The 12,758-nt window shown below is 43.7% G+C and overlaps 1 protein-coding gene across 3 annotated transcripts in view; it reads left to right on the top strand.

Annotated features, from left to right (window-relative positions):
* LOC105259264 overlaps nt 1-12,758 on the top strand; it is a 59,822-nt gene extending 47,064 nt beyond the window's left edge. For all 3 annotated transcript variants that reach the window (XM_025414843.1, XM_011271104.3, XM_025414844.1), the window contains 2 exons: nt 3,746-4,170; nt 12,147-12,758. In XM_025414843.1, coding sequence (XP_025270628.1) covers nt 3,746-4,170; nt 12,147-12,329 — 608 coding nt within the window. In that variant the 3' untranslated portion in view covers nt 12,330-12,758. The remainder of the gene's footprint in view (nt 1-3,745; nt 4,171-12,146) is intronic.

Genomic DNA, 12,758 nt, shown 5'->3' with positions numbered 1-12,758 from the left:
CCTTTCGACTGGTACGCGCGCTTTGTATAATCCCTCTCGAAACGTATAATATATTCGACATCGCAAGTCAGGCATGAGCCGAATACACAGTGAATCCGCGGCTTTTGTTTGAAGCGTTTACTGTGTAAATTATCCGTTTCTGTTTACAGAGTAAGAGTATGAATTTATGATGTTAATTTTATCCTACTAATTCTAGCGAACGATATCTATATTTAAACGATTAATCGTATCTAATATATCTATATTTAGACGATTAATCGTAGACTTTGTCAAATGAATGAAAAGATTTCCGTTTAATCTTTGGCTATTTCAATATTTCAATTTTTTTGTTACGTTATCACATCATCATTTATTAGAATTAATATTAAATTTATTAAAATTACAATTTAATTTATAATTTCACGATATGAAATTATTAATTACGCAAGATTGATTCTCAATGTAAATAGCAGCTGAGCGGAATTCTTAAGAGAACATCAATTATCAATTGCCTAAATGTCAAGATACATTACGTCTTTTCGAAATGAGGAATCACGATAGATCTGCGAAACGACGTAGTTACAACCGTGTGCTCGCTGTTTCATTGTCCCGGAAAAATATGTAAAAGAGTAGCGCGATAAAAAGAGCGTCCGATTGTCGCACACACGCATATGTATACGCATATGCACGCGCGCAAAGAAGCGGCCGAGGTGCATTTTACGTATTTCGTGTATGTCGTATGTACGCGATGCTGTGCAGCGCTTCGGCGGCCTTGAGAGAGGTTCTTTGTGCGTTCACTGCGCGCGTATATACACCTACACAGTCAAAATCGGCTCGCGCCGTTACATGCATACACTGTAACAAGTTGCGTTGCGCTTATGTACAAAGGGCGCTCCGTGTGACTCACATGCTCGCATATGCTACCGTCTCCGTCTCCCTCGCTCCTTCTTCCAGTGTTGATCTTTCTTTTCTTCTCTCCCTCCGTCCTATTCCATTTATCCACTTCTCTCTCCCTTCTCATTCCTATCATATATATACATGTGTGTGCGTATGCGTGGATATATGTATATCGCGTTTCTTTCTATTTTCTGCGTTTCTTCTCTCTCTCTCTCTCTTTGTCGGTCAACGTCTCTATCCTTGGAGCGTGCACATAAGCTCGAACCAGATATACGCGCCAAAGTGTGCACACATGAGACCGTGAAGAGTTGCATGCGGGTGTCGGCCACGTGCGCGCTGCACTTTTTGCTCGCGGGGCAACCTTCGGCTTTTATGCGTCGCGCGCGCCAGCGCTGGAACTTTACGCCCTTTTCGGCGATTTGCCACGACGAGCTTTTCGATGCGCGTCGTTGAACAAAGGTGATACGAGAAAAATGTTTTTTGTGGAAATGCCTCGAGTTTTTTTTTTTTTTGATAAACGATGCTGTCGGCCAGAAATGTATGTACTAATTCGACTCGTTCTCTAAGGTCTCTCGTGTGATATATTTTATTAGATTTCTACTAGGTCTTATTATATTTATATGTCACCCAATTGTCTTAGGATAATCTATCTTATTGCATTATTGCATTATTGTTGTAATTTATTTGATAAATAATTATAATTGACATTTGTATGTCTCTCTTTTCGATTATTTCTTGCAAGACGCATCTCTCTCTGTACGTTGTTTTTTCTAGATTTATAATTTTTGGTGTTTGCGTATTAGTCAACTAAATTAATTAGAAATCAATTTCCAAAGAGATATCGCGTCTCGCGGCTGAATTACGGATAACTATCGCTTATCTCTCCATCGGAGGCCACACATCAAGTAATAATAAATAACGAGTTCGATTATTATAAATCTCTGTGCAAAGGTTCCAGGCATTCTCACGCGGGCCACGTCGAGTGACATTTGGCTGGAAAAACAAGTAGAAAGCAACGGGGCGTCGATGCCACGTATGTTTCGCAAGCAACGAAAAGCACGGCCGGTCGCATCTTTCTCTCTCTCTCTCTCTCTCTCTCTCTCTCTCTCTCTCTCTCTCTCTCTCTCTCTCTCTCTCTCTCTCTCTCTCTCTCTCTCTCTCTCTTTCTCCTTCTATCGCGGATGCTGCGGCACTCTCGACGAGCTATCGAAGATCCCGCGACGGCGAACGGCGGAGGCCGTAATCGAGTGTAGGTGACGACAATGTGTGCGTCGTTGCACAAGTGAAAGAGCCCCGGGGCCTCTACTCGAAATGTCAAGGATGCAACCATGTGCGCGGTTACTCGCGAGAGAAGGCGAGGGAGGAGGGAGAGAAAAGAGGGATGCGTAGAGTCCGCGAGACAATGGGCGGCCGGGAGGCACCGTAGGATTGTTATTTTGTCACGCATGGGGCTCCCCGGCCGTGTATTCGCGTATCCATCCATCGCGCGAAAATGAAAAGTGGCCGTGTCTAAATGTTTCTAGAGCCTAACAGTACGGTGAGCAACGCGTTGTAGATTCTGCTTTCACCGCGGATTCGTCGGACGGTCTTTCAAGGTTGCAATCACAAGAGCAGAGGAGCGTGATGACATCGCGCGATTCTGTTTCGTAACGCACGACAAGTGTTTTCTCGATGCTCCGTTATCCGTAGGGAAGGAATGACGTCATCGGTTCGCGCTGCTGTATCTTACATGCAATCTTATCCGATACTGATTATACGAGATGAGGAAATATTTATTTATAAAAACTAACTATTTCTGTGATAAGTAAACAGTATTAGAATCCTTTTATTCTCCAACTCGAGAAAACAACGCAGTCGTTGGTAAATAAAACTGCGTTAGTCGATGACGCGATAACAAGAAGAAGAATAGAATCTCGACTGGCAAATAAGTGACGACATAAGTATGCGATGGAAAGCGTGTTACTCTCGGTGGCAGAAGTCGAGACTTTATCGATGAGCACTGTTCTACGAAATCATAGTTGTGAGAGATAAAATGGCACGTACATATATACATATCTAGACACGAGACAGGCAGTCTGCCGCGAAACATGATAACGCACGTTTCTCAAGCATAGATAGTGACATGTGTTTGTCGAACTCGCAAAACAGAATCATTCCGTTTAAAGCCTCTCGCTAGGTTGACAGTTGTTGTATCATCGAAAAAATGCGCTCGGGAATTTAAAAGTGCTTTATGCCAGGGAAATTAAACATTAATATATACACGATTGCGCTGTTTATTGTATTTTTACCCTGCATAAAAATAATTGCTTGCGCGAAATTAGAGAGCACGATTGTATATTTCTTATATTTTTACCTAGATAAAATCGTGTGCATATGTGACTCAGGAGATTCTCTCTCGTAACATGCGGCAAATGTCGAAACTGCGAGGAAAAGGTTGTCCCGCGAATCACCCGTTAGAAATTTTAAAGCTATCATTACTCAACAATGTTGTTCTCGCCATACACGGACTGCACGTTTACCTTGCAGCGAGCACTTTGTGTATTAAAACCTTATAAGCGAAGTAATTGTCTCATACTCCAGTCACCGGAATGGAAAGTCACCATTGTGTGACGTAATTTACGTGTAATCAATCGTCGTTATATGAGCGTGGCGACACGAATACCCGGTGCTCGTACGTTCGTTTCCCGACGCGTTCAGGGAGTTGTAAAACGCGATCATTATTAATTTACATATCACGCGACTGCTCGTTAAACACACGCGTAAAGGGAATCTCGAGTCGAGATGACGAATTCCTTCGCCACAATCTTTGTCTGTTCACATTGTAAATTAAATATGAATCTTAAAGAAATGCTCATTTTTTTTTTTCTAGATCGAGCACGTCGACCCGGCGGTCGCGAGGCCCAGCAGCCTCTGGTGATTTTTCTACAACCCGGCAACGCCGAAGATCTATCGAATCTGCCATTGCCGGATCTGGTGCAATCGGCCCTAGATCAGCTGCCACCGCCGTCGCCCCAGGTGACGGTATCCGTCCCCAACAGCCCGATGAGAGACGCGACCTTCCAGTTCCCCGAGTGCACAAACGGCGGCGGTGCGCCGCCGCCGAGCCCAAGGCCACGGCCGCGAAGACGCTTCGCCTCGGAGAGCTCCATCATGGAAACGGGCCCGATCGAGGTGAGCAACTGCAACAACGGGAACACCTGCTGCTGCCTGATCCTCAACGAGAGGCAGTCGTGGACGAGCGTGGGTGCCAATCTCAGGAACATCGCCGGCGACTTTCATGCATGCAGGACCAAGGTCAGTGTTGTTACGCAATCGCGATTAAATCGCGGGGAAAGAATGCAGATTGCGGATCTCAATGCGGAATAACGTTTCGAATACATGGAGATCCTTGCGTTCTTTCCCCGCGATTCGATAACGCTTGACACTTCATATTGGATGTGGAAAACGTTTATCAAATTTTTTACATACAATTTTTACAGCTTACGAAATTAGATTTATTTTCCACCGGTTGGTCGGTAATTTTTCGAACACTGCTGACGTTGTCATCGTCGTTTTCTATTCTATTCGCCGCTGATGGTATAATATAGGAGCAGTTTACGGTGAGAGGAGTACAGGTGTAAAATGCCTCGTATAAAAATTGTACGGCACCCGTTTCCGCGCACGCACGGGAGCCATCGTGTAACTTTTCACTCCACGCGTCGCAATTTCATCTTCCCCATGAAGGGCTTTTATTCGTCATAAAGCCACCCTCGCGTCGCGGGTATTATAAAACGTAACGAATATGCGCAACGAGAGGTCCTCCGGCGGGTGTTTAGTTTAAAATTTCGCTCACCCTCGAATCTCCTATTAAATTCCTATCGTTTAATTTACAAATTTTATCACCGGTTTTATAAACGTATATATATATATATATATATATATATATATATATATATATATATATATCTTTTATATATTTCTACATAATACATTTTATTCATGAATTTTTCACAGAAAAATGAAACGTGACGGGCTCCAAAATATCTTTAGCTTAACATAATTAAAATTGACATTTCCCTTATATAAGATTCAGCTTATTATTTCAATGCATTCACAGACACTATTTGTCTCGTTTAATTGGTCTATATTTGTTTCAACGACATCGTGAACTGAAAACGAATTAGATAAGATTCAGATCCTTCTGATATTCCAAGATTTAATAGTGTCGCGAATGATTCAGGACTTCAGGTTTTATTCCGAAATTTCCAGGCATTCCATTACGATAGATTCGTGGTGTTAGGTGTGTTTATTTCTTTAAGAAAGATAGAAACTATCGTTGAATGGGGTCCATAAACGCGAATTTAGTTATATCAGAGTATCCCGACGACGTATATATGTGTGTATGTATGTGTATGCGTGTCCCGTGGGTGCAATAAATATCGGTTTCACCATCGTCGAGACGTCTAATATTGCCCCCCGTGAGTACGTGCCCCGTGCCATCGGCACTTCATCAAAACTCCCGCCCCCCCCTCCACCCCTCCTGACGATCACGGCTCGGTCGTTCGATCAAATATGTATCGCCGACCGGTATGGTTCTTCCGCGGGATTTTACGACGGTTCTCCTCTCTCGTTCGCAGTCGGAAGAAAGGAAGCAGCGATTGTTGTGTGCGTTGGCGAACGGGCGGATAAGAGAGATGAATCGGGAGATATTTGATACGTGTACTAGAGGCACGTAATGTCATCATCCGCGAGATTAACGCAGCGTGGTTGAAACGGTGTCTACGATATTATCTTGATGGATCGATATCCTTGCGCATTGGTAGCTCGAGAGAGAGGTAGCTTAGACAGAGAGACATGTACGGAGATATGCGGGGCTAGACACCTTGCTAGAAAGAAACGGCAAACGTTTTTCGTGCTGCGGAAAATTAATTGTATAAACACTGCTTTGCTAAAGATGCCAAGAAACACACGTAAAGATCGCAATTCTTGCTTAATGAAAATTTGAATTTCAAACGTTCTTTAACACATTCTACTCGATTATGAATGCAATCTCCTGTTGCCTACTAACCGAGTATATTACGCGATGTTCACGATACCGACAATTCATTCGGCTCATCATTTTTACAGACTGCGCGAAAGAATTATTGAGCTCAATTATTGCGGAAAGTTTCTGATTAATGCTTTGACAGAATTACGAGATATCCATCCCATCGCCATTAAGGATGTTTTGTATGTACAATCCCAGCAAAAAGTAGCTGAAAATTAATATTGACGAATATCCACTTTTGATGTATTTTGAGTATAAGAAATTGTGTGGAATATTCCAATTTGATCTTAGCTACAGTACAGAGATGTATTTTTTAATATTTATTACGTTTTTATTGAAATATTCCGAATTTTGTTAATCGAAATGATTAACTTTTGGCAGAAAATTTCACCTTGTGACAGATACATGGCCAACTTTATTAAATTATATTTAATATCTTTTTAACCAGTTAATACTTGTATAATATTATTTGACCAAATATTTCCTCTGTATCTAAACTTTTGCAAATTTTAAACAAATTCTGAATATTATTTCCATGTGTTTTTGTCATTTAAATCGACGTGGTTATACGTTTCCCATAAGAATACATGTTAATTCGGTGCAAATTAAAATCCTTATAACTTGTGAACGCTTTAGTGAATCGATTTAAAAATTGTACCGAAGATTCTAAACATATGTAAGGACATTCTGTACAATTTTCATTAAATTCTCAATATTTTGAAAAGGTACAAAACATCCTTAAGAGACTGCGGAGAGTCGTTCAAATATGTATCGATGAGCGAGACAATTCTCTCCGGCTTTACGACGACTCTTGTTTGCCGTTGCGGATTGGAAGAAATTGAATGGCGGGAGGATGAGACATTAATAGAGAAGGAAAGACGTAGAGGAAGAAAAAGAAGTGAAGGGAGTAGGATCGTAAACGCGAAATAGAAAGGGTGTTCCTCTTTTATTCCGCCTCCGCTTTTATCCGCTTTAAAGGTCTGTCGGCGTGATACCCAATCCCGGAACGTCTAATTATTGCTGGTTAAGTGCCGGTAATTGAAGGGAGCGAACAGACCCGTGAAATTGAAGAAATCTTTCCTCCTCGCCCGTCTGTAGAGGAGATCGGATACCTATCGGTTCCTCGGTAACTCGAGCAGCGTCTTGTTGATAATTCGAATCGCCGAGAATCCTCAGAATCGTCCTACTCTCTTGTTTGTGCGCGCCCGAAGAAATTGAAATGTCAGATTAATTACCGCTGGCAACAGATTCATATATCGGTGAACGCGTAGCCTTGTGCGCCTTACGTCTTTTATTGCTTTATAAAAGTTGAAATTAAGTCATTTTGTCATTTAATAAAATCAATATCTCGAAATATAAATAATCAACGTCGAATTAAATCGTGTCAAATACAAATTTGTCGCAACTGCTTGTAACATTTTCGCATTGACGATTTCCTCGCATGACGGAACGTGGGACATACGTCGTTCTCGCTCCATTTCTGTCGCTGTAAATTCATAAGTGACTGTCAAATGTATTATCGCGTAAGCACGTAGCGGTCGAAGCTCGCCATCGGATCGCGGCTAAAAGCTTTTCGCGGCCTAAACTTCCGGCAATACGTCATAAGTCATGGAGATCCTCTCGTATGTTCCCTTCCCGCGCCCCTTCTCCTCGCGTCTACCCATCACGGGAAACCACCGACGGCGCTTTACATATGCATGGAGAGTAAGCGAGCATGTAAACGGCTAAGTGGCCACATCCCCTTACGTGAAAGTTAAGTGGGCATGGCAGCACGAGCCGTGGCCACAGGCCGAGAAAATTATCTTCAATTATCTCGTGCAATCGGAATCCTCCTCCTCCCCTCGCCCCGCTTGTTTGCTCCTACTCCGATCTCGCTCTTTCGATTAGCCTTTCGACTGATCGTCGCTTCTGCACTCGCTCCGTAATGGGATAGTCGTACGCATTTTCGTTGACCTCCGCGTAGAGAGGGTTTGCACCTGGTGCACTCGCTGCTTTTTATGTAATATACGGGATTATGAGCGAGCGGGCGCGCGTGTAACGCGCCGTAAAACGCGAGATATAGCGCTCCGACGTGTCAGAAACGGGGAAATAGCCGGCTCTCCTCGTATCGCTCGGGAAATTGAAGCCAGGCAATTTCCCCCGCGAGGGAATATCGATACCGCGCGTTTCGAGAGACTCATTACTCGCTGAATACGCTGAATCCTCGCGTGCATCGAGAGTCTATCTAAAAACTTGCCAAACAATCCGATCCGATTTATCTTCGGGGGGGGAAAATCCTCCGTTTCCACGAAAGCGAAACAACGCCGACAGCGAAACAGCGCGTTGACATTTATCTAGTAGTTCAAACGATCTGACCGACGCGCAAATTGATGCATTAGCGTACCCTCCTCACGGTGAGATAACGGATCTTTCGCGATGGCGCAACCCGAGGAGAGGGAGATAGGGGAAGGAGGGCAGAGAGGGGTTCGGCGCAAGAAAGTCGTCGATATTTCTTCGGTCGTTTCTTCACCGCACGCAAACCGCTCGACTCTCGCTTACGTCTTATTTTCACCTTCGCCGGCGTATCCTACGATCCTACCCACTCTCGGCGACGCCACTCTTGCTTACGCGGCCGCGCTACTGCGCGTAATCTGCGCGCAAATTTATGACGCTTTGTCACGCTGCGCAAACTTCCCGCTCGCCCGCTCGTTGCCGCTTTATTGAAAACTTGAGAGAAAATGATCGTATATACCGCGCCTGTTCGATTTCGCCTGCCGGCGCCGTTTAGCCGATAATTTATATAATGCTTCATGCATCTAACGATACATGTAATAATAATAATAATAATATTCTCCGCTTGAGATAAGCGACCGTCTCGCGAAAAATAGTGAAAGTCGCGAATAATTTCTGCAATACGACGATAATCAGCATCCAGACGCGGTTTATATTATATTTGTAGACGGAAATCGCGCAATCGTAAGAATCGATGCTGATCGACATTTAATTAATATCGATCAATATATAACATGTCGACTGATAATAATGGGAAATTTCTTTCCATTTAATTTTTAAAAATGAATCTTGCGAGGAATAAGATAACGACATGCGATATGCATTCTTGTTTACGTTTTTACTTGGAGATGGTACTTTTGTTACCGCCGATCATTCGGTGTCGGTAGACGCAGCTCGTTTCATCGGTCGTTTCATTGCGCGTTACCGAACGAGTGCCAACCGCAACTTCTGTTTTCCATCAGCTTTTTCTTACTTAGCCTCCGCGGCAAAACATTGGAGCCGGGCGATTGGCCGTTTCCACGGCAAACCACGCAATTACGTTGCACAATAATCCATCTTACCAGTAGTAGTCGCGCGTGGCTGTAAAGGCCTCTCTATCGCCCCGCGTCTCTGAAAAGGAAGACGGAGAGAGAGAGAGAGAGACGAACGCTCAACGTCGCCCTCCTTCTCTCTCCATCTTGCAAAAGTCGCTCGTGCGTAATCGTTTTTTGGCATCCTTTTCCGCGATCGAATTCGAATCGTAAATCGGCGCGAGCGCGATTTTTACCTCGATGATTTATCTCACCGCACGCAAATTGATTTACTTTGAGAGACATATAATGGGAAACGAGCGACTTCTTATTTCGTTACAATGACTTGCTATTTTTTTATTTATTAATACGACAAGTGAACCGAGATAGCCCCTTTACAAGCGTGAGAAGGCGATATAAGTATTGATTCTCCTTTCGCAATGCACTTTTGAAGAATTAGTTGCGGTTGGTAGCGCAATCACCGGGAAATTTACATTTTACGATTCATCCGTCGTAAAGCAACGAGCGCGCTGCATCTTTTCTAATAGTTTACTTTCCAATCCATGATGCTTTTTTGTTATATTTTTAATTGTACTATTTTACTGCCGTATATAATTGTGTGTGTCCTTGTTTTTTCCTCTCTTCAAATCCACAGGATTACCTCACCTATCGTGACGACGCATTTTTCTCTTTTTCCATTTTCCTTCCATTCTCCACCCTTAAACGCACATTGAATATTTCAGTTTCTGACAATTATTTAATATGTGTTTTCTATTTAATATTTCTTTTAAAATGATAAAAATTTCTTATTTATCTCTTGCATTATACACTTTATAAATATAAACAATACATATATCTGTCACACATTTCATTTTCTGTAAACCAATTTTGACTATAAAAAATGTTGACTATAAAAAATGTTGACTATAAAAAATTTTTCTGCTTTTATACAAATGACGTAGACGAGCCATATATATTTCTCAAAGAAACATTTTCTCTCAAATCATGGAGCTATAAAACGACAGCGATATTTCTATAGCTCCTTTTATACGCGCGGAGAATAACCGTGTGTTTCAAAGAAAAAGAGAGAGAAAACTAGAAAGAAAGAGAGAGAGAGAGAGAGAGAGAGTTCACCCGCGGTTATTGTCACAGGTGGCCGGTCTCGCAGCTCCTCGTACGTGTTAAACATTAACGGGCGTAGATCACGCCCGGTGGATCTCTCCCTGCGAGACTCGCCCTACGGAATCAACGCGTGATTCCGCGGCGAGAGGATGGGACACTATTAATTGACGAATAGAACTCCCACGACGGAGCACTCTCGCGCCCTCCCACATAATTCTCTCTTAATGTGACATTTCTCGTCTACTCCTCTTACTTTCCGCCCTATCCACATCCGAGATAATCTTTCTTCTCGCGTCGACGACGAATCGAATGTTTTTCCCGCACGTGATTGCGAACGTACGAGAGCGTGCGATTCTCCCTTTCTCACTCTCCGTCTTCATGGGGTCGAACCAGCGAAGCTGTCCAGATATTATGGTCGTCCCATAAAAGCCCGCCACCTCGGCGATTGGGCTTTCCCCGGGCATTTATTATTGCGCGTCCGGTCGCAGCGAGTGGATTAAGACGAGACGGGAATCGGAAGTCGCGGGTCGGAGCCGAGATAACGTCGGCGCGGGAGGGAAAGGGGAAGCAGACAGAATGGAGAAACAAAAGGAACCCTTGGGAGTTAATCGTCCCGCGGCAGGGGATTGTTCTTTCACGCGAGATATTACGAGAGATCGTATCGTATCGAGATCTGCGATAATTTTCTCGGACTTCGGCTAGGTCGATGTAATGGATTTTTTATGCGTTCTCCTCGTATTGTATTCTAGATAAGGCCACTTCTCTAGCTATACTTTACAGAGATATATTAATCATTTTCGGCAGGAATTGTCACGTCATCTCGCATATAACTTGTCTCGAGAAATATATAAATCGACGATAAAAGTAGAAATTTTTAATTTTTGTAGGGTGAAATTTTACAAACGAATTTTCGCAAAATCCATAGAATAATCTGACTCGTCTTCTTTAATGCGGCATTCTCGCTAATACGCGGAATTATTATATAGCGGATATTATATATCGGATTCACATTCGCGGATAGCACAAGCTAATTGGATAAGTATCGTTCATAAGTACGTTCTAACGGAATTTCTTTTTGCGCGCGAGCCATTCGCACGAAGTGGCCCCGCCAGGCACCAACATCAGTAGCCGCGAGCGTCAGTCGATGCAATGGAAGTTAATTGGGTAATTAGTGTCGTTAATAAGCAGGCTTTAATTGAACTTTTTTTTCCGGGTCGCGAGTGGTTTGCGCGTTCGTAAAGGAAACGTAAGGGAGTAGACGCGCTGTAGACTTTGCGAGACGCGATATTTTTCCCTTCTATAACGTCGTCGTCGTCGTCGTCGTCGTCGTCGTCGTCTTCGTGTAAATTTGTAGGGATAAGGGGACTCGATAAAACGACCGCGCCGCTTTTTCTTCCCCTTTTTTCTCCTCCGTCGAAGGCTTAGCCGCAAGAGAGTGCCGGATCGTCGGTAATTCCGTCCAATTAGGACACTCCCAATTAGGAACCTTAACCCCGCGCGTCATTCCTTTCCGTACCCCATTCTCCAACTTTCCGGATCTACTACGCGGAGACTTACGACAGGTCGCCTTCGCCAAGTCTTGGCGAAAGTATCGGAGAAACTTGGTTACGCTCGCTTATCGGATGTCGGATACTTTGGTTCATTTTTACAGAGATTAGCGACTTAACTGCTGATATTACAATGTTTATTTCATTTTATCCACGTGCTTTCCAGATGTCAAGCTCATGATACTTTGACATCGTGTTTTAGTGCTTTAAATATCTAATTTAGCGACGTTCTCTTTACTTACGTCACAAAATCGAATGATATTGAACGATCTATGTTACTGTTTGTTGTTGCAGGATGCCGAGATCGAGAAGTCGAGGTTGCCAGTAATCAGTCCGGGTTTATCCAACGGTCGCAACAGCAACTCGTCATCCGCCGATAGCCTCCTATCGCTGCTGATCCCGACGCCGTTGCGAGAGACCCTCTGGGCAACGGTTGCTCTGTACCTCGGCTGGAGACTTGTCTCCCGCTTGCGATAGACGCATCGGTCTTGCCCAGCCAGCGTTCCTGTGGACGACGATCATGTCAGCGACCGGAATGACGGCATTGAAAGTCGTTAGAATGGACTTCCGCCAGCAATTCCTTTCTGGATGTCTTCCGGAAGTCCTGGAATCCTCGATCGGACTGATCGTCTCGAGAGAAGGAAGAAAACAGTCTGCGGCGCGTACTGCGCATCTCACTTTGTGATCGGATGATGGATTATCGAGGTAGACGTATCGAGAAGACGTACAATCTCTCGTTTGAATATTCACTCCGATTGTATTTTGTATATCTGTTTTGTATCTTGCGCGTCCCTGCGCGCAACTACGCGAGAATGCGCTTGTTTGATTTTGATCGGATCTTGCAGGTCTATCTGACTGTTTAGAAGATATTGATATAATCGATGATCGAATCATGATGATGATAGT

The sequence above is a fragment of the Camponotus floridanus genome, unplaced genomic scaffold (assembly GCF_003227725.1).
Source record: "Camponotus floridanus strain SB8 unplaced genomic scaffold, Cflo_v7.5 scaffold9, whole genome shotgun sequence".
NCBI classification, from domain to species: Eukaryota; Metazoa; Arthropoda; class Insecta; order Hymenoptera; family Formicidae; genus Camponotus; species Camponotus floridanus.
Note: the sequence above shows the minus strand (reverse complement) of the source record. Positions and strands in the feature narration are given on the sequence as shown.